The 23,452-nt window shown below is 40.0% G+C and overlaps 1 protein-coding gene across 1 annotated transcript in view; it reads left to right on the plus strand.

The window, feature by feature from the left end:
* The window catches only part of CNGB3 (cyclic nucleotide gated channel subunit beta 3), a 183,074-nt gene that overhangs the window by 145,282 nt on the left and 14,340 nt on the right, over nucleotides 1-23,452 (plus strand). The window contains 2 exon segments of the mRNA NM_001143664.1: nucleotides 1,258-1,341; nucleotides 8,868-8,986. Of these exon segments, the coding sequence (NP_001137136.1) occupies nucleotides 1,258-1,341; nucleotides 8,868-8,986 (203 nt within the window).

Genomic DNA, 23,452 nt, shown 5'->3' on the forward strand with positions numbered 1-23,452 from the left:
ATATCGAATGGTTTGCCTTGGACTGAACAGAGATCATTTTGTCATTTTTGAGATTGCACCCAAGTACTGCACTTTGGACTCTTTTGTTGACTATGGGGAGTGGAAAGTCTAATGAAAGTAGAAAATTCAAAATCACTATGTGAGGTGAGATTTTTGGAACATCTACAGATTTTTCTTTAACCTATTTTGTAGATAAATTATTGGTTTCCCTGGTGGCTCAGATGGTAAAGCATCTGCCTGCAATGTGGGAGACGTGGGTTAGTTCCCTGGGTCTGGAAGATCCCCTGGAGAAGGAAATGGCCACTCACTCCAGTATTCCAGCCTGAAGAATCCCCAGGGACAGAGGAGCCTGCAGGTTACATTTCATGGGGTCGCCAAGAGTTGGACTCGACTCAGTGACTAAGCACACACACACACATAGATAAATTATAATTATTTAGACAAAGAACAAATATACACAGATTTTCAAACAAATCAAATTTATTTCTTACACTACTGAAGTGAATATGAACAGTCACTTATTTAGCAGATATTGTTTTTGTATCTCTTAAGTACAGTTAAAGAAGATGACAAGTTGGGGAAGAAAAACATACAAGTTTGCAAATGTAATATCTCAAATAGTATGAAAGATGTTATTAAAAAGAAAAAGATGTGGAAATATTTTATTTGTCAGTGTTAATATATTAATAATCAATTGCTATTACCATTACATTACCGTAGTCTTTAATACTTATCATTTATTCAGCTAATGTTAAGTTTTACATAAGTAAAATTTTACTATTACAAAATTAGTACCATTTAACTCCCATTTAACAGACTAGGAAAATAAGGCCATGAGATATGTAGATACATAGCAATAAGTAGTGGAAACAGGATTAAAACCCAAATATATCTGCAGGAGTACATGCTTAGTTACTCAGCTGTATCTAACTCTTTGTGACCCTATGGACTTAAGCCTGCCAGGCTCCTCTCTCCATGAGATTTTCCAGGCAAGAATACTGGAGTGGGTAGCTAGTCCCTTCTCCAGGGGGATCCAATATATCTGACCAGCATCTAAATTCTATTATACTGTAGGGGTTTTTTTTCTATATTTTTTTCTAATACAAGTCCATATCTACTGGCAACTAATATTTTAGCATCAACACAGACAAAAATCTATCACTGTTTATTTTCACTGCCTTTTAAAATCTCTTGGAATATTTGCCTCTTAGCTGTATCCATAAGGATCATTTTTCTCTTTATTATTTTTTTCTTTAGGGCTGTGACACACAGATGATTTATGACATGCTGCTAAGATTGAAGTCCATTGTCTATTTACCTGGTGACTTTGTCTGCAAAAAGGTGAGTGCCTGCAATTTTTCAAATGCATGGCTCATAAATAAATATATTTGAGGAGTTCAGATATAAGTCAGGAGAACAGTTTAAACAAAATCTGCCTAGGGTGAGTTCCAAAGTATGAAAATAATTATGAGATGCAATTCTGTAAAACAATAATGTGCTTTCAGAGTTCAAAACAGAATAAGACAATATGGATTTCGTTACTTGTATCATATGAGTGTGGGTGGTCTGAAAAGTTGGTTTGTGTATACAGAAGTCATCAACTGTCATACCCCATTAATTCCAAATACCTTCCCTTAATTCTACCTTTTCCCTTAAGAAGTGAAAGGTGATTCTGCCCCTTTTATGTCTTCAGCAAACTATCAGTTACCTCCATTTAGCTCACACAGTTAATGGATAATCAGTGCCATATTTTTTAAATTTTGCTGTAATTACAAAGCAATACATGGTCATTATTTTTAACATGGGAGACACATAAAAGCACAAAGCCAAAAGCTCCACCATCCATAAATAACCACTATTAATATATTTCAACCTATCTCTTTTATAAATCGATTGATGGATAGTTACAGCTTGTTTCATAAAATTAGCATCATACCTCCCTTATGGGTGAAACTTGCTTTGTCACGTCACAATATACCATAGGAAGTAATCTACAACCTCCTTTTTAAAGCTGCATAGTATTCCAGTCTATGAATGTATCATAATCAATTTCCAAGTGTTTGCTATTACAAAGAACTCCAAAATGAGTATTTTTGCACATCTCTGATTACTAACTTAAGGGAGAGAGAAGGAATGATGACCTTGGGTTTTTCATCTTGAGACATTAAATCAGTTGTGAAGGCAACAATCAAAACTAAACCTAGAGAATGATGAGTGATTCAAAGGAATGCAAGAGGATCCAAAACCCCAGGGAGTTTACAGACAAGTGGGGGAAGGAGGCACTTACATCCCCAAATAACATGTTAAATGTGGTGGGAGAAGGAAACACAAGCTGTGGTAGGACAGAGATCGAGAATGTTTCTCCCTGGGGTACTGGTAAGAGCTCCTGGAGAAGATATTGGTCAAGCAAAGTCCTGAAAAGTGAATCGGCATGAACTAGGAGAAAGAAGAAGCAGGCATTCCAGATGAAGGAAAAAAAGTTCACGTGAGCTCAGGCAGAAGGAAGGAACTGTCTATGGAGAGAATGTATGGAACTACACGTCAAAAGCTGGGAAATTTTAGTGTCATCTATTCAGTGAAACTCAATAAATAATTCTGAAATGCTATGGGCCAGGCACTGTGCTAACTGGATATATTCAGTATATGTCAGAAAAGGGTGGTTCTTGTCCTTCAGAGGCCTGCTGTTTGATGCTGGGGTATTCAGTTCACGGTCTGCATCAGAATCACCAGAATTTAGAAGTCTGGGCTCCATCCCCAGCAATTCAACTGGTCTGGTAGAGCACACATATCAATACTTTTTAGGCCTCCCAGGTGATTCTCACGTGCAGCCAAAGTTGAATATCACCAGCCTGATGGAAGAGACAAACAATAAACAAATTAAGTAAATGCGTAACTCCAAAACGTGCTAACTTCTATGAAGGGAACACAGAATTTGTGTGGTGGCAAAGGTACTTAATTTAGATTGGAGGACTCAGAGGTGGGGAGATTGTCAGATTATCAGACATGATCTTTGTGAAAATCTAAACAGAAATAGTTCTCTAGTTAAAAAAAAAAAAGAAAAACAAACTAGAGAGGACAGTTTTTTAGATGAAGACTTGGGGACATGAGGCAAGACAGAACTTGACAAACTTAAGGAATTAAAGCACATAATCAACTAGGATTATGGCTAAAGACAAAGTCAAATAGAGGGAAGGTACTTTAAGGCCCCCAGGTGCAGAGGTGGAAATAATATAGTCTGCGAGAGAGGATACAACTGGAGGTAAATCTTTAGGGACCAGCATATAACAGAATTGCTATCATAAGAAGCTCAACATAAGGGACATGAAAAAGACCAAGGTTGTAAAAGAAAAACAAGAAAAACAGTATTTATGGAAGAAGTCACTGGAGAAGAATAACAGAGGGCGACTGAGAAGGAGCTCTCTTCTAGTAGTAAAAGAGGAAAATGTGGATGAGACATTGTGATATTAATGAAACGAGGAATACAGTGTAAAAGCGTTAGTCGCTCAGTCATGTCCGACTCTTTGCGACCCCAGGGACTGTAGCCCGCCAGACTTCTCTTGTCAGGATTTCTCCAGGCAAGAATACTGGAGTGGGTTGCCCTTCCCTTCTCCAAGGAAGTCTTCCTGACCCAGGGATCAAATCTGGGTCTCCTACATTGCAGGCAGATTCTTTACCATCTGAGGAATATATGCTGCTGCTAAGTCACTTCAGTCATGTCCAACTCTGTGCGACCCCACAGACGGCAGCCCACCAGGCTCCCCCATCCCTGGGATTCTCCAGGCAAGAACACCAGAGTGGGTTGCCATTTCCTTCTCCAGTGCATGAAAGTGAAAAGTGAAAGTGAAGTCACTCAGTCGTGTCCGACTCTTAGCGACCCCATGGACTGCAGCCCACCAGGCTCTTCCATTCATGGGATTTTCCAGGTAAGAGTATATAAGCCCACACAAATAAGCCCAGATTAAAAGTGGGCATACTGATGATATGAAATCATTTTCATTAAAATGGGAAATGCAAACCACAGCTCGATTAAAGGACTCCTTTCGATCAATGATGCGTTTAGGATGGCATGGCCTTAATGCACCCAAATAGCCTTTCAATTTGTGCCAATAGCAGCAGGGACTGAAAATTGAGACAACTCATAGAAACTTTAGCACTCATGCCCCTAAGCAGTGAAAACTTGCTTAACAAAGTGTGAAATGCAGAGTAGAGGCAGCCTTCTCATTTCTAATTTCTTCCTTACATCACATCCATCACTAAGTAATAAAAACAGATCAGCTGAACACAAATGAAGGAAGCGAAAAAAGTAAGCAGGGAGAAGAGCAGAAATGAAAAGACATGAGACCCAAGCCACATTTCTCTGCTTCCGTTTCTGTTTTAAAGAAGGGGTTTAATTAATAGTAGATCATGGCATCTGGTCCCATCACTTCATGGGAAATAGATGGGGAAAAGTGGAAACAGTGTCAGACTTTATTTTGGGGGGCTTCAAAATCACTGCAGATGGTGACTGCAGCCATGAAATTAAAAGACGCTTACTCCTTGGAAGAAAAGTGATGACCAACCTAGATAGCATATTCAAAAGCAGAGACATTACTTTGCCAGCAAAGGTCCATCTAGTCAAGGATTTGGTTTTTCCACTGGTCATGTATGGATGTGAGAGTTGGACTGTGAAGAAAGCTGAGCACTGAAGAATTGCTGCTTTTGAACTGTGGTGTTGGAGAAGACTCTTGAGAGTCCCTTGGACTGCAAGGAGATCCAACAAGTCCATTCTGAAGGAGATCAGCCTTGGGATTTCTTTGGAGGGAATGATGCTAAAGCTGAAATTCCAGTACTTTGGCCGCCTCATGCGAAGAGTTGACTCATTGGGAAAAACTCTGATGCTGGGAAGGATTGGGGGCAGGAGAAGGGGACGACAGAGGATGAGATGGCTGGATGGCATCAGTGACTCGATGGACGTGAGTCTGAGTGAACTCCGGGAGTTGGTGATGGACAGGGAGGCCTGGCATGCTGCGATTCATGGGGTCGCAAAGAGTCAGACACGACTGAGTGACGGAACTGAACTGAGACATAGACAGAGATGAAAAGTTGTTACTTGACCAGATTTTAGACAGCTGAATTCAGCTTTGCTTCTGCTTTATCATTTCCACAAATCACTGTAGGAAAGGGAAGAAACACAAACAACATTAGAGGTCGTTTAAATAATTGAAGAAATGCAGGGCTCAGGACTGAGTCTGCTGACCTCCCTAATCCTCTAAGCAGCTCCTAACACTGGGTTGGCATTCCCAACTTTCCCCAAAGGAGTTAGATACATATGCTTGAATGTGTGAAAGTGTTAGTCACTCCATCGTGTCTGACTCTTTGTGACCCCATAGACTGTAGCCAGCCGGGCTCCTCTGTCAATGGAATTTTCCAGGCAAGAATACTGGAGCGGGGAAGCCATTCCCCTCTTCCCAACCCAAGGATTGAACCTGAGTCTCCTGCATTGCAAGCAGGTTCTTTACTGTCTGAACCACCAGAGAAGCCCTAATCCTCTGGATGGCTCCTAAACTTACTGAGTGGCTAGCTTGGACTGCTTCACAGAGTGTTTGGGAGTTTTCCCAGGATTAATTTGCAAGAATTAATCTGAGTGTCATAATACCCCTGCCAGCCTTGGAATAGCCTTTCACAGGGGAACTCTGAAAATTTTATTTATTTATTTATTTTTAGTTTTTTATTTTTTTAATTTTAAAATCTTTAATTCTTACATGCGTTCCCAAACATGAACCCCCTCCCACCTCCCTCCCCATAACATCTCTCTGGGTCATCCCCATGCACCAGCCCCAAGCATGCTGCATCCTGCGTCAGACATAGACAATTTTAAATGCTCTCTTGGGAAGGGTTACCCTATTGTATATGAAGCGCTTGCATTTCTATACTTTCTCCAGATTAGCACGTAAACCAACCACAAAAGCTTAGTTTGGTCTTATTTTGCACTTGCTGTCAGAATCTTCTTCTCTAAGGAATGTCTACTTCATTTGAATGCTAATTAACTTGCAGAAAAGTCTTAAATTAGCCTAGAAATATGCAGGAAATAGTGGAAGTTTTGGTTCGGTGATTATGCCAGATCTCCTTGGAAAATTATTGAAATGATCATTAAAAAATAATTAAAAGTGCTGAACTATATTTCAGTACCCATTATGTACTTCTACCTCCAGTCAGCTGTAAAAACTGCCTTTGAAAAATCATTCCAGTTCCTTGAGAATGACTTCATGCAAAAAATGAAGGAATATGGCCATGTTCTAATCATTACTTCTTGGAGTATCTCTTGAAAAACTAATTTGCAGACACTTGCCTTCATTTTAAAAATAATTCATAGCTATTTTGTTGGTTTTAAAGAGATCAGTCTTGATATTGGATTCATCATTAAATGTGGTCTATCTGTACAGATATATTGTATCATATTTAATATGCATATTATATGGTCAGGTGACATAGGTGTTGCCAGCTCTAATGCTGCCATCTGCCAGCCTCACAAATTTGCCCAAGGCACTTAAATTTTCAAGTCTCTACTGGTGGCTCAGATGGTAATGAATCTGATCTGCAAAGCAGGAGACCTGAGTTCGATCTCTGGGTCAGGAAGATCTCCTGGCAAAAGGAATGGCTACCACTCCAATATTCTTGCCAGGAGACTTCCATAGACAGAGGAACCTGGCAGGCTATATAGTCCATGGGGTTGCAAAGAGTCAGACATGACTGAGTGACTTACACACTACCAAATTTAAATAAAACTAATGATATCTTTCCTACATGACCTCACTGAGATTTTTGCAAGAATTAAATAAGTTAATATCTATGAAAATATTTTGCAGCTATAAAGTAGCATGTTCTGATCGAACAAACACAGGCATAAAATAATGAACAATGTAAAATCTGACATTGTGAGTTTAAAAATACTTTGCAAAATGCAAGCTGTATTATTAGTATTGATATTATGAAAATAACTATAATTAAATCCATCTGTATTGGAATTTCTACTTAGATCTACACTTGGGAATAAATATATGCTTAATATTCTCCACAATGCAGAATTTAAATATACTTTTTTGCATTGCTTCATCCAGAGATATGCATTCTAGGCTTCCTTTTGCTTCTAATTACTGTCATGGAGCGTTGGTTACTCAGCCAAATATTTGCCAGTAAGTCAATCTGTGCCTTTATTTTCTTTCTGCAAAATGAAAATAATAATACCTACACTAACTTCCTCATAAAAGTCATAGGGAGATAAAACGAGAATGTCACAGATGTCAGCTAAGAGGTAGAACCTAAAAACTTTAAACTTAACCTAACAGTTAGAATGTGACAGTAAGTAATGATCAGGAAAATAATCCTTGGTATTAAAGAACTTCCCAGAGAATGGTGACATTATAAATTATTCATAAATGAGTTGTCTTTGTCATAATTCCTGTGCTCAGCCCTGGAACAAGGTAGACACTGTCTCAGTCTTTGCAGAGCAGAAACTATAATCAACATTGTTTAATCCTAAATTAATTTTAGTGTGTTCTAATCTTCTGAAAATATGATTAACAAGAATATTTGATGAACTCAAATAATCTAGTCCCCTCCTAAGCCAAGTATAATAGAATTAATTGTATTTATGCTATTTTTAATTGCTCAGATTGATCAAGACTCAACTCATTAAGACATATAGGTACTATTATCCAGTTTGCCTAGTATTATGACAACTGTCTTATTTAAAGCTGAACAGCTTTTCTTGACCCAAGTGCCATTCAGGTCTCTTGTAAAGCATGTTTATTCTTTTTGGATCCTGGAGTGAGATGTATTCCAAGGGTCCCACTATCACCCGCTAGTTTGGTGATTTGCATGACTCAATATAAAGTGGTGTTTATCACTTGAGATTTATTAGAGTAAAGCACACAGTGCAGGAAAAGCAAGAAAAAGACACTCACAGGCAAAGACTAGAAAAATAAGGTGCAGATTTACTAGGTCCTCCTTCCATGAGGGTAACGTGAAATTCATCTTTATCACTCGCTGTGGACAAGAACAAAGTATCTCTGCCTAGGAAAACTCAACAAAGTCTTGGAGTCTAGAGTTTTTAAAAGGGTCTGGTCACATAGCTCCATGACCAGCCATGGTTCAGACTACAAACTAGACACCAAGTACACATCATAAATCTTTGTGTTTACATTAAACAGTGTTGACAGCCTGGTACATCCCGCCACGCTGCCTGAGGCATACAGAATAGCATCATTAACCAGTGGCTATGTGAACACTCCAAGAGTTTAGTTCTCGGGGCTTTGAACAAGGGTCATTGCCCTGGTTCCAGGGTCCCCAGAGATAAACAAGAACTGAATAAAAACAACTGGCTGCATTAACACTTTCAATGTGGAACAAGAATAATAGCTTAAAGGTCTCCTATGCCCCAGTTACTAAAATGAGATCTCAGTGCTATAGGCAGAAGAGTAGAGTTCATCTTTGAATGACTGTAACCCATACTCTCTGGATAAATTAAGCAACTTCTTCAAAGCAAAGCAGTGGTCACTAAAAAATAAAAAAGAAAAGGTTGCTATTCTTACAATCTCTAATTTCCTCTCTCCAATCCCATTCCTGAAACAACGTGCCAGCTAAAATATCTTTGCCTATCCAGTGATGGCGCACAGTGCTCTCATTTTGAAGAGTACCACTTTTCCTACCATTTCTTTTCACATGATGTGTCAAACTAATGTCCATACCTCTCTCAAGTCTTCAAATAATTACTTTTACACTTCCTTCGTTTATGTTTATTCATCTAGAGGAGTTTATATTTCTTTACTTTGGGGCATAATTGTCAAGAATAAAGTGACGATCATTTCCTCTTTTTATTTGGCATACAGGGAGAAATTGGCAAGGAAATGTATATCATTAAGCAAGGAGAAGTCCAAGTTCTTGGAGGTGCTGATGGCACTCAAGTTCTGGTTACGCTGAAAGCGGGGGCAGTGTTTGGAGAAATCAGGTATCCGAAAGACACCCTGTAAATGTTGAAGACTGTCATTTTTCATAAAAGAGAAGTCTTAAGTCGTAAAATAAGTAAAGTTCCTGCTCAAATTCATCAATGGCTTTATTGTGCTGACAACATGGATAAAATAAAGATTTTCACATTTCTATTTATCCTTCCCTTCCTCCAAAGACCATTTAAACCCAAGACTTAGGTCAGGGCCTGGCATAAGGTATTTACTCAATATATGTTGAACAATGGATGTGTGCATGAATGAATGGATGATGAAAGAAGAGATTGGGAGAGCCAGACATCAGATTGTTGGAAAGCTTGAATGCCAGGATAAGACAGTTTGAGTAGGTGAGTGATAATGATTATCGCTGTGGGACCAAATTACCTGAGTCCAAATCCCCATCCCTCTACTTAGGAACAAAAATCTTTGTTTCTTTGTTACTTGAACCATCTGTCCCTCATCTTTATAATTTGGATAATAATAACACATATCTCAGAGGGTCGATAAGTGAGTTAATTCATTAAAGGCACTTAGAGCAATGTTCAGCATCTATTAGGAGCTCAATAGATATTAGATATTATTATTATTTGCTATTGGCCAGGAATAGTTTGTCCTAAAAGTGAGTCCCCAAGAGTAAGAATAGTTGACCCTTAATATCTACCAGGATATTGGTTCCGGGACCCCCACCGATATCAAATTTCACCAGTGCTCAAGTTCCTTACTTAAAGTAGCATAGTAGAATCAGCCGTTTGTGTCTGTGGGTCCCTTGTGTGAGGGTTCCACACCCCAGGATTCAACAGACCAGCCTGCACAGCCTTGTGTGCAAGTGCACAGCCTGTGGATACAAAGGTCTGACACTACAGACAGCAAATTTAAGCATTTTATGGGCTAAACTCTTCATATATATTATTATACTCATGGATTCATCTGATAAACCCTTATTTTGAGTGCCTAGTACATGCTAGACTGTCAGATATTGCTCTAAACTCTGGGAATGTACTGTGTAAACAGTGAACAAGAGCTTACAGTCTTATGGGATAAAGCTCACAATAAATAAACAACTAACTAGATAAGATAAACTCCCATTGTGATAACTGCTATAGAGGTAAAAATTGTTGGAAAGTGACTAGGGATGCCACTTCACATACAGTGTCCAGGGACACCTCTCTGGACGGATAGTATTCCAACTGGGCCTTGAGAGAGTAAATGGAGCAAGCATCAAGACGTGGCAGAAGAGCCTCCTGGATGATGCAACTGCAAGTGTGGAAGGCTAAAGGGAAGGCGGCCATGTCTGGTTGAATGTCACAGAGGTCAGCATGACTGGAGCTCAGTGAATGCGGGGCCCTGTGGGGTGACGGGGACAAAGAGGTAGGCAAGGACCAGACTGTACAGATCTTTTAGGCCATGGTAAGGCACTTGCATTTTATTCGAAATACCAATGGATGCCAGTGAAGAATTTTAAGCAAAAGAATGATACAATTTGAATTGTAATGTTAAAAGATCACTCTAACAGCTATGCGGAGAAAAGGCAGCAGCGGAACAAGAATGAAATGCAGATCAGTTAGAAGTCAGTTGCAGTGGTTCAAGTGAAAGATGATGGAGTCTTGAACTAGGATTTTGGCCCTTAAGGTAGAGTGCACTGTCAAGCAGTTATTAACATATCCATTTCACAATTGGGAAAATTCCAAGGCATCAATTATCTTGCCCAGGATAATATAGCTAATAAGTGAAAGCGACAATATTCAAACATAAGTTTCATGGATCACGGTCAAGTGATCTTTCTACCATACCAGGAAGAAAGGTGCTCATTCAGCCTTTTATTTCAGAGCTGCTAAAAAGTTATCTTCAAGGTTCCAGAGATATGACTAATTTCAGATGAGTTTATATGAGCATGACTAAGGTTTCCTTAGAATATTGAAGCATGTTATTTCTCCGATGAAAATGTGGATTCTCTTTTTTAACTTTTCCTCCTTGCTTAAAACAGGGTGGGCACGCCTGTGGGGGTCCTGCTCTGTGGCAGGAGTGAAAATGCTTCCCAGAATGCCCAGGTCTTTGTGTGTTCTTTGCCTGTTTCGTATTGCTTCCTTACTGGGAGTCCTTGCAAAAGTGATTTAATATTTTAGTGACTTAATAATCACTGCAATCTTCAAGGTCACAAAACAAGCAACAGTCTAATCTAAAACATTGCAGAAATTAATTAGGTGACCTCTCTCAAGGGTCGAGTACTCCCTGAAGAATAAGGCTTTATAAATACAAGAACATTAATTGCTGATATTATCATCACGGGAGGAAATACTCTAAAAATACAATCCAGGTGCTGCTGAGTTGCTATTGAAAGGACTGTTAGATTTTTGACAGCAATTTCTCAAATAAATCTCCTGTTACTCACTGGGCTTGTAAACCCAAATTGAAACCAGTAGACCAGACAAGCTCTAACTTTGCTCAATAATCTGGTTAATTCAAGCAACAGGGAGATTTCTGCCTCGATTGTCTTCTTGGCTGTGGTTGAGGAGAGATAGGATGTGTCTGCTTTTTCCCAGATACTCCCAGGCTTCGCAGGCCCACAGCTGTCATATGCCCCTGGCACTCTAGTTATTTATTCCAGCAATGGAGGCTTGCCTGCCAAATATCTAGATACTGGAAAGATCTAGCAATCGTGTTTTCTACTCAAAAATGCTGTGACCTTTGTAAAAACGAGCTAAGTCCAACACCATCATGTAACTTTTTGAAGAAGGTTCTTTTTTCTTTGAAAGAAAAAAAAAGAAAGAAAGAAAGGAAAGAACTGAGGGCTTTCAAGGACATTACATACTAATCCAAAAGAGCAAAGCCCTGACTAAAATATAGATTTACAGCCTGTCATGGAGAAAACCCAGACCACATTTCCAATTAACATCTGAAGAGTTCACACACCCCATTTTTAATAGAGAGACCCGGGGTCTGCTGGGCGATGGCCTTGTAGTTCTTCTGACTCCACTGTCGTTATTTTTTTTTCACAAATACATTTATTGCCGAGTCTTATTCCTTGAATATATTTAACTGCTTCCTCTCCTTCTTCTGCATCTGTTAAAAATCTCACTTTTCCTGAAAATGCATCTGAAATTTTTCCCTTGCTAGTGCTCTTATTATTTCAATAGGAATCCCTACTGGTTTCATCTTTCTTTGGATAACCTCCCCCTAGAAAATATCTGTTCTCCTCTCAAGACTTCAATTCACATGTCACCTCTCTGAAGCCATCTCTACAGCTGCTGTTTAATTGCTCAGTTGGGTCCAGCTCTTTGCGACCCCATGGACTTTAGCCTGCCAGGCTCCTCTGTCTGTGGGATCTCCAGGCAAGAATACTGAAGTGGGTTGCCATGCACTTCTCCAGGGGAAGCCACCTCTAACCTCCACCAAAATAACCAGCTGCTTGCTCCCTGTTGTTCCTTAGCATTTCATGCATGACTTTACAACAGGAATTCCCACTAATTTATAATTAATTTGCTCAAATAGATCTTAATAGACTAAACAATTAAAATATAAGAGCTAAAACTTTCCATCTTTAAGTCACCAGCAGCTATAGAGAGACTATACAATGTGTTGATTTTCACTGATACTCTGCCATCCAAAATAGTTTGCAGGTGCTATTCAGAAATCTCTAATTAATTAAGTAGTTAATTGTGATTTGACTTAAAAAATTATATTTGAGGCACCTTAGAGCATAATGTGAAGTACCTCATGGAAGGGCCACACCTGGCCTGGTGAACGAGAATGGTAAACCATCATCTCCTCGAAGGGCCTTACAAATAAGAGACAAGGAAACAGCAAGATTCCAATAGCAGGTGATAAAATGCTTGAATTGTACTCAATGATGGCGCATACACAGGAGGTTATAGACTACAAAGGTTTCACAAGGATCAATCCTCTAGATTTAGCAGTTGTTTTGGGAGGTGAGGGCAGACCTCTCAGAGCTTCTCAAATGACTTGTGAAGACAATATGTATGCATAAAGGTCAGTCCTGGTAGCCCATACAAAGCGAAAAAAGAAAGAAAGAAAGTGAAGTCGCTTAGTCATGTCCAACTCTTTGCGACCCCATGGACTGTAGCCTGCCAGGCTCCTCCATCCATAGGATTTTCCAGGCAAGAATACTGGAGTGGGTCACCATTTCCATCTCCAGGGGATCTTCCCAGCCCAGGGATGGAACCCGGGTCTCCCACCTTGTAGGCAGATGCTTTACCATCTGAGCCACCAGGGAAGTCAAGCAGTAAATAAAAGATTGTTCACATAATGCTTGTAGTGGGTTGAACATTGGCCCCCACAAAGATATAACCGTGCCCTAATCCCCAGAACCTGTGAGTTGGCAGTGGGGGAAGATGGGGAGAAGAGTTTGCAGATGTAGTTAAGCTAAGGATCTCAGGGTGAAATCATTCTGGATTTTCTCGGATGGGCCCTAAATCCAATGACAAGTGTCCTCACATGAGACAGAAGAGAAGACACACAAACACAGGAAGGAGAGGGGAAGGCCACGTGAAGACGGAGGCAGAAATTGGAGAGAGCCAGCCCTGCCAGCATCTTGATTTTGGACTTCTGGCCTCCAGAACTGTGAGAGAGTAAATATCTGTTGTTGGTAGTCACTGGTTTTGCAGGAATTTGTTACAGCAGCCCCAGGAAACTAATATAAAACTAAGCTCTTTACACTGTTAACTTTTGAAATTTACTAGGGAAAAAAAAAGGTTTGCATGGCACCCCTTCAACTCACCCCACGTGGCCGGTCCACTCCTGACACCTATCAGTTTCACCTCCAAAGTTTGTCTCTATCATTTGTACCTTTCCTTCTCCGCCACCCACGCTTCGTCCACACCACCTCCCTCTCTCACTGGACAACTGCAGTGGCTGCTTCAAGTCTCCCACCCCAACCACCACGCCCTCTGTAACCCAGGCCCCACTCATAGGCTGGGGGCGGGGGGGTCTTTCAGAAACAGGGATGATCGTGCCATTGCCCTCCTGCTTAAAACCACTCAAACACTCAATGCTGTCAGTGCTTTCTTAGAAATAAGATTAGACAATAAGATCACAGCTCTTGCCTGACCTCCAAGACCCTGCAGAGTCCAGCTCCTGCCTACCTCTCCGTTGCAGGGTGCACCACACTCCCCTTGCCTGCTTTAATCCGTACTTCAATTCCTTGAATGTGTCTCATGCCAGCCAATCGTGGAGGGCTGGTTTATTTTTTCTTAATTTTCAATTTTAAAAATGAGGTAATATTGGTTTATAACATTAGATATGGTTCATCTATACATTCAGTTCAGTTCAGACGCTCAGTTGAGTCTGACTCTTCGAGACCCCGTGAATCACAGCACACCAGGCCTCCCTGTCCATCACCAACTCCTGGAGTTTACTCAAACTCATGTCCATCAAGTCAGGGATGCCATCCAGCCATCTCATCCTCTGTCATCCCCTTCTCCTCCTGCCTCCAATCCCTCCTGGCATCAGGGTCTCTTCCAATGAGTCAACTCTGCATGAGGTGGCCAAAGGATTGGAGTTTCAGCTTCAACATTAGTCCTTCCAATGAACACCCAGGACTGATCTCCTTTAGGATGGACTGGTTGGATCTCCTTGCAGTCCAAGGGACTCTCAAGAGTCTTCTTCAACACCACAGTTCAAAAGTATCAATTCTTCGGTGCTCAGCTTTCCTCACAGTCCAACTCTCACAACCATACATGACCACTGGAAAAACCATAGCCTTGACCAGACAGACCTTTGTTGGCAAAGTATTGTCTCTGCTTTCAAATATGCTCTCTAGGTCTGTCAGAACTTTCCTTCCAAGAAGTAAGCATCTTTTAATTTCATGGCTGCAACTACCATCTGCAGTGATTTTGGAACCCCAAAAAATAAAGTCTAACACTATTTCCTCATCTATTTCCCATGAAGTGATGGGACCAGATGCCATGATCTTTGTTTTCTGAATTACATTTTGAGTTATACTGCTGAGAGCTTACCACTGAAAGTGGGGTTTTCATCTGTCTATATAGTTGACCCCTTTTATCCATTTCACTGTTCTCCAAACCCCTTATGGTAACTACTATTCTGTTCTCTGTATCTATGTTTTTGTTTTGGTTTGGTTTATTCATTTATTTTGCGCTGTTTTTGTTTTTTATATTCCACATATGAGTAAAAACATATAGTATTTGTCTTCCTCTGTCTATTTCACCCAGTACAATACCCTCAAGGTCCATCTTTGTTGCAAATGGCAAGATTTCATCTTTCTATGGCCGAGTAGAGTTCCGTTGGATGTATCTACCACGTCTTTTCTTTTTAATTTATATATTTTTAATTGGAGAATAGTTGTTTACAACACTGTGTTGGTTTGTTGGTTTCCGCCATACATTAACATGAATCAGCCATAGGTATACATAGGTCCCCCCTCTTGAATCTCTCTCTCACCTTCCACCCCATCCCACGTCTCTAGGTTGTAACAGAGCACCAGGGTAAGCTCCCAGAATCTTAGAGCAAATTCCCACTGGTTATGTATTTTACATATGTATACCACATCTTCATTCTTTCACTGATGGACACTTAGGCTGTTTCCATATCACGGCTATTGTAAATAGAGGTGCAATGAACAAGCATCAGTTCAGTTCAGTTTAGTCGCTCAGTCGTGTCCGACTCTTTGCGACTCCATGAATCGCAGCATGCCAAGCCTCCCTGTCCATCACCAACTCCCAGAGTTCACTCAGACTCAAGTCCATCGAGTCCATGATGCCATCCAACCATCTCATCCTCTGTCGTCCCCTTCTCCTCCTGCCCCCAATCCCTCCCAGCATCAGAGTCTTTTCCAATGAGTCAACTCTGCGCAGGAGGTAGCCAAAGTACTGGAGTTTCAGCTTCAGCATCATTCCTTCCAAAGAAATCCCAGGGCTGATCTCCTTCAGAATGGACTGGTTGGATCTCCTTGCAGTCCAAGGGACTCTCAAGAGTCTTCTCCAACACCACAGTTCAAAAGCATCAATTCTTCAGTGCTCAGCTTTCTTCACAGTCCAACTCTCACATCCATACATGACTACTGGAAAAACCATAGCCTTGACTAGACGGACCTTAGTCAACAAAATAATGTCTCTGCTTTTGAATATACTATCTAGGTTGGTCATAACTTTTCTTCCAAGGAGTAAGCATCTTTTAATTTCATGGCTGCAAATAGGGGTGCATATATCTTTTCAAATTAGTCTTTGTTTTCTTTGGATGAACATACAGAAGCGGAACAACTGGATCATATGGCAGTTCTAGTCTTAATTTTTTGGATGAATATCCATGCTATTTTTCCATAGCAACCATGGGGAGTTTTTAACCTCTGCCCAAATGCATTGCCCACCCCGTTAACCTAACCTCAGGTTCTTTCAGGACTTCTTTTATTCTCCACTGTAGGGACCTCCCTGGTCTCCTTGCTATATGCTCTGGTTAGGCTACATTCCTTTCTTTCAGGGCACTTACCTTTGTAATCACACACTCACTGGTGCATTTATTTCCTCAGCATCTTTCTTCCTTCCTCACTAAACTGTAAGCACCAGGACTACTCTGTATGGATGTGCCAGTCACCCTCTGCGTCAGGATGTCCAGGGCAGGCCTGGGAGGTCTGCAATGCAGCCTGTACTCCGCTCCTGAGTGTGAGCCCTGCTGCTGCACTTCCCTCAAGCACAGGTGCCCTTTACTTTGCAAAAGGGGGCATTTTTCTGGCCAAGCTTGACCTACAGGACTGCATTTGCCCAGAGAGGCTCTATTTTTCCACTGTGCACAAAGACACAGGCCCTAGCAGACACCACACTCAATCTGCTCTTGATCCCCAGCCCTTAGGACTATGCCTGGCCCACATAAACGTCTAATAAATAGCTAATGAATAAATAAGCTAACATCATTATCTTTCTATCTTTGTAAATGTACTAATACACATTCATTTTGTCATGAACATGCATATTCAGCCTTGTGCCCTTTTTGTCAGCTTTTATTAAGAATAAGACTGCTATGTTTGTCCTTATAAAGTCATTTTGCTTTTCTTTTATTTCTTTGAAGTTTATTCCCCAAAGTGAAATAACTAGGTCGAAAAGTAGAAACATTTCTATAAATTTTGGAATATATGGGCAGATGATTTTCTAGAAAAATTGAACCAATTTATGATACAACATGCAATATAAAGCTATTTTTCCCTAGCGTCAGTGATATTACCTCATTACTCTCACTGGTTTTGCATTTTAATAGGTTGTTTTAATTTCCATTTCTCTAAATAGTGCCTGGAAAGTAATAGGTCCTTAATAAATATTTTCTAAATGAATTAATTTCCTCTGGGCCTATTTATTTTCATAAATGCAATCATTTACTTTCCACATTTCTTTCATTGTACAACATTCTTTTCTCATCACACAGAACAAGATATTGAGTAGAATTTAGGCAGCGATATGTTTTAGGAACTGACTCATTTGAAAAGACTCTGATGTTGGGAATGATTGAAGATGGTAGGAGAAGGGGACGACAGAGGATGAGATGGCTGGATGGCATCACCAGCTCAATGGACATGAATTTGAGTGAGCTCCAGGAGTTGGTGATGGACAGAGAAGCCTGGTGTGCTGCAGTCCATAGGGTCACGAAGAGTCAGACACGACTGAGTGGCTGAACTGAACTGATATTTTATGTACTCTGGATTTCATTTAAAGTATTTAAGTTCTGATTTCCACCAGCTATATTGGTCAAATCACACATTCTGCGTATTTAGCAGAATATTTAACAAATATTTACTCTAAGCCATTGGGAAAAGGGCAAATATTTTGCAAAATAATTTTAAACTTTGTTCCCTTCAAACAATGTGTGCCCGTTTCTCCTAAACACTCAGTTTTCAAAGTGCGAGTACCAAGATAGAGTTCTGGGCTTCCCAGGTGGCGCTAGTGGTAAAGAACTCACCTGCCGATGCAGGAGACAAAAGAGATGCAAGTTCGATCCTTGGGTCAGGAATATTCCCTGGAAGAGGACATGGCACCGGCTTCAGTATTCTTGCCTGGAGAATCCCCATGGACAGAGGAGCCTGGCGAGCTACAGTCCATACTGTCTCAAAACCAGACATGACCGAAGCGACTTAGCACACAGAAGCACATAAGGTAGAGTTTTAGTTATTTTGAACTATTTTAATTCCATACTTTTATTCTTCATTGGAATAACTCTGTTATCCTTTCCTCCATCACACTGCTTTTCCTAAAATACAGAAATAATAGATACATTGGAAGTATGAAAGGGGTTCACTTCAGTTCAGTTCAGTTCAGTTGCTCAGTCGTGTCGGACTCTTTGCGACCCCATGAATCACAGCACTCCAGGCCTCCCTGTTCATCACCATCTCCCGGAGTTCACTCAGACTCACATCCATCGAGTCCGTGATGCCATCTAGCCATCTCATCCTCTGTCATCCCCTTCTCCTCCTGCCCCCAATCCCCCCCAGCATCAGAGTCTTTTCCAATGAGTCAACTCTTCTCATGAGGTGGCCAAAGTACTAGAGTTTCAGCTTCAGCATCATTCCTTCCAAAGAAATCCCAGGGTTGAAAGCGGTAAGAGGATTGATTAATATTGAAGGAGAAAAATTTTACTTCCATCTTTTTCTAGCTCAATACTGTGAATACTACCATGTTTTTAAAGATGTGTTTGTATTTTCACCACATTTTTCAAGAGGCAGTGTCTTTGACTGTGTAACATCTTTTTCCTCAGAGCAAAGAGCAACCCTCACCTAAGTTTCACAATATTCCTATGAACAACTTTGTTATCAGTTCAGTTCAGTTCAGTCGCTCAGTTGTGTCTGACTCCTTGTGACCCCATGGACTGCAACACGCCAGGACTCCCCATCCATCACCAACTCCCAGAGTTTACTCAAACTCATGTCCATTGAGTCGGTGATGCCATCCAACCATCTCATCCTCTGTCGTTCCCTTCTCCCACCTTCAAATTTTTCCAGAATCAGGGTCTTTTCCTATGAGTCAGTTCTTCACATCAGGTGGCCAAAAAATTAGAGTTTCAGCTTCAGCATCAACCCTTCCAGTGAATGAATATTCAGGACTGATTTCCTTTAGGATGGACTGATTGGATCTCCTTGCAGTCCTAGGAACTCTCAAGAGTCCTCTCCAACACCACAGTTCAAAACCATCAATTATTTGGCACTCAGCTTTCTTTATAGTCCAACTCTCACATCCATACATGAATACTGCAAAACCATAGCTTTGACTAGACTGAACTTTGTTGGCCAAGTCTCTACTTTTTAATATGCTGTCTAGGTTGGCCATAACTTTTCTTCCAAGGAGTAAGCGTCTTTTAATTTCATGGCTGCAGTCACCATCTGCAGTGATTTTGGAGTCCCTCAAAATAAAGTCTGTCACTGTTTCCATTGTTTCCCCATCTGTTTGCCATGAAGTGATGGGATCAGATTCCATGATCTTAGTTATCTGAATGTTGAGTTTTAAGCCAACTTTTTCACTCTCCTCTTTCACTTTCATCAAGAGGCTTTTTAGTTCCTCTTCACTTTCTGCCATAAGAGTGGTGTTATCTACATATCTGAGGTTATTGGTATTTCTCCCAGCAATCTTGATTCCAGCTTGTGCTTCTTCCACCCCAGCGTTTCTCATGATGTAATCTGCATAGAAGTTAAATAAGCAGGGTGACAATGCACAGCCATGACATACTCTTTTCTCTATTTGGAACCAGTCTGTTGTTCCATGTCCAGTTCTAACTGTTGCTTCCTGACCTGCATACAGATTTCTCAAGAGGCAGGTCAGTTGGTCTAGTATTCCCATCTCTTGAAGAATTTTCCACAGTTTGTTGTAATCCACACAGTCAAAGGCTTTGGCATAGTCAATAAAGCAGAAGTAGATATCTTTCTGGAACTCTGTTGGTTTTTTAATGATCCAATGGATGTTGGCCATTTGATCTCTGGTTCCTCTGCCTTTCTAAATCCAGCTTGAACATCTGAAAGTTCAAGGTTTACATACTGTTGAAGCCTGGCTTGGAGAACACTGATACTTGGTACCAGTTTAAACCTGTATTCAGATGTTCTCAGAACTCCTCATAAAGTGACCATCTGCTAACTCTAATTCTATGAAAACCAAGGATATTTACCATTGTTTGGAAGAGCAGAGAGGGAGTAAACAATCTAATGCTCAGAATTTGGCAGAGCTTATCCTGGCCAGCCTAGCAGGCTTCCTCCCTGACTTTTTTTTTTTTTTTTGGCATCCATAGGCAAATCTGTATCATTAGAACAATAACAGTGGCGTCATTAGCAACGCTAGAGTTAGGGTACAAAGAAAAGACCTCATGACTTGAGGTCAGCTCTGGTCTTGGATTTCAACAGTGGAAAGCATAAGTGTCCATTCTGGAATAAGTCACTTCACTGGACTCTGAACCTCAATTTCCATGTCAATAAGTGTAGGCTGAGAACCTACCTCACCAGGTTGATGTGGTCATTAATGTATGACATCGTTAGCTATTTTCTAGCAGTGTATCATATATCTTCCTGGGTAGTTGAAGGGATATAAACGAAGCATGGAGTAAAAAGTGTATGATATTCTTTTTTTTTTTCCGTTTTCCTTTCTTAGAATTTTTACCTGGATTCTTCATTGATCATCCACTTCTAAGGCCAATTCAATTCTGAAATCAAGACCTCTTGGGGGAAAGAGGGATACATGTTTTGTATCTGTGAAATCTGAACCCTCTAACCCTGATGAAACTCCATACCCAGAGATTTTTCTCAAACATCTAGGTTAACATGTGTTTGCCTTGCAGTAACTTTATGAATATCAAAGTCACGGCAAAGAGCAAGCAGCCTGGGCAGAGGTGACATAAGAACATCCTCTGATATTTGCTAACCCACTAAAGTTTCATTAGAATTTATTTCTAGTGAAATGGTAAAAATATTCAAGCAATGAAGTATTTTCCGATAACACTGAAAAGATTTAAAGAATATCTCCAAAAAAGCCTACTTAGGTGACCTAACCTCCTACCTTCCAAATATAACCAGTTGGAAATTTGCTTAATGAGAGTAGATATTTGAAGTTGTGATCTCTCACTCGGCATAGGATATGATTGCTGTTCTTTCCATAGACAGTATTTAGAGTTGGATTTATTTCTACTATAGGGAATAATTCTATGTGAGAAAATGCTTTTAGTCAAGAAACTTCTACATTTTAGAAAGCATTCTCATTTCTTACAGTTATCAACGCATTAATCATTCTGAACTGTGCGTCCCTGTTTAAGAAATCTGTCTGGGTTTGCATCCAACTCATCAACAATGAACTGTATGACTCTGGGCAAGGTTCCAAACTGAGGTTTCATTTCTTCATGAAATGAAAGTTAAATGGAGTAATAATAATACATAATTACCTCATAGGATTGAAAAGCATTATCTGTATTAATATACAAAATGAACTTAGAAAAATACCCCAAAATATTAGCTATTACTATTACTATAAAACTGTCACTATTACTAATATCATTATCAATATTTTCTGGTTGACTAGACAACTAGAAAAAGTCAGATAACCTCACTCATGCTTTTCCCACTCCTGAATCGCAAGAAACTTGAGGTCAGTTTTTTTTTTTTTAATTGAAATATGGCTGATTTACCATATTGTGTTAGTTTCAGATACACAGCAGAGAGACTCAGTTATACATATATACACATCTATCTATATTCTGTCTTTATCCTTTTCCATTATAGTTTATATAAGATATTAAATATAATTCCCCATGCTCTACAGTAAATAATTTTATCTATTTTATATATGGTAGTGTGCATCTGTTAATCCCATACTCCTGATTTACCTCTTGTCCCTTCTTGTTTGGAAACCATAAGTTTGTGTTCTATGTCTGTGAGTCCGTTTCTGTTTTACAAATAAGTTTATTTGCACTAATTTTTAGATTCCACATATACATAATATAATATTTGTCTTTATCTGACTTACTTCATTTTATACGATAATGTCTACGTCCATCTATGGTGCTGCAAATGACATTATTTCATTCTTTTTTATGACTAGTATTTCATTGTGTATATGTGTGTGTAACACATACACAAAGATGTGTATAACACATCTTCATCCATTCATCTGTTAATGGATACTTGCTTTCACGTCTTGGCTATTGTAAATAGTGATGCTATAACACTGGGGTGCGTGTATCTCTTTTAGAGCTTCTATCTTTTCTGGGTACATACCCAAGAGTGGAATTATTGAATCATATGGTAGGTTGGGTTTTTTTAGCTTTTAATACCTTTTTTTAAATTATTATTATTTTTTAAATTTTACAATATTGTATTGGTTTTGCCATACATCAACATGAATCCACCATGGGTGTACAGGTGTTCCCCATCCTGGACCCCCCTCCCACCTCCCTCCTGTACCATCCCTCTGGGTCATCCCAGTGCACCAGCCCCAAGCATGCTGTATCCTGCGTCTGACATAGACTGGCAATTCGTTTCTTATATAATATATACATGTTTCAATGCCATTCTCCCAAACCATCCCACACTCTCCCTCTCCCACAGAGTTCAAAAGACTGTTCTATACATCTATGTCTCTTTTGCTCCCTCACATACAGGGTTATCATTACCATCTTTCTAAATTCCATATATATGCGTTAGTATACTGTATTGGTGTTTTGCTTTCTGGCTTACTTCACTCTGTATAATAGACTCTGGTTTCATCCACCTCATTAGAACTGATTCAAATGTATTCTTTTTAATGGCTGAGTAATACTCCATTGTGTATATGTACCACGGCTTTCTTATCCATTCATCTGCTGATGGACATCTAGGTTGTTTCCATGTCCTGGCTATTATAAACAGTGCTGCGATGAACATTGGGGTACACGTGTCTCTTTCAATTCTGGTTTCCTCGGTGTGTATGCCCAGCAGTGGGATTGCTGGGTCATAAGGCAGTTCTACTTCCAGTTTTTTAAGGAATCTCCACACTGTTCTCCATAGTGGCTGTACTAGTTTGCATTCCCACCAACAGTGTAGGAGGGTTCCCTTTTCTCCACACCCTCTCCAGCATTTATTGCTTGTAGACTTTTGGATCACAGCCATTCTGACTGGCGTGAAATGGTACCTCATTGTGGTTTAGATTTACATTTCTTTGATAATGAGTGATGTTGAGCATCTTTTCCTGTGTTTGTTAGCCATCCGTATGTCTTCTCTGGAGAAATGTCTGTTTAGTTCTTTGGCCCATTTTTTGATTGGCTCATTTATTTTTCTGGAATTGAGCTGTGGGAGTTGCTTGTATATTTTTGATATTAGCTGTTTGTCAGTTGCTTCATTTGCTATTATTTTCTCCCGTTCTGAAGGCTGTCTTTTCACCTTGCTTATAGTTTCATTTGTTGTGCAGAAGCTTTTAATTTTAATTAGGTTCCATTTGTTTATTTTTGCTTTTATTTCCAGTATTCTAGGAGGTGGGCCATAGAGGATCCTGCTGTGAATTATGTCGGAG

The sequence above is a fragment of the Ovis aries genome, chromosome 9 (genome assembly GCF_016772045.2).
Source record: "Ovis aries strain OAR_USU_Benz2616 breed Rambouillet chromosome 9, ARS-UI_Ramb_v3.0, whole genome shotgun sequence".
Lineage (NCBI taxonomy): Eukaryota > Metazoa > Chordata > Mammalia > Artiodactyla > Bovidae > Ovis > Ovis aries.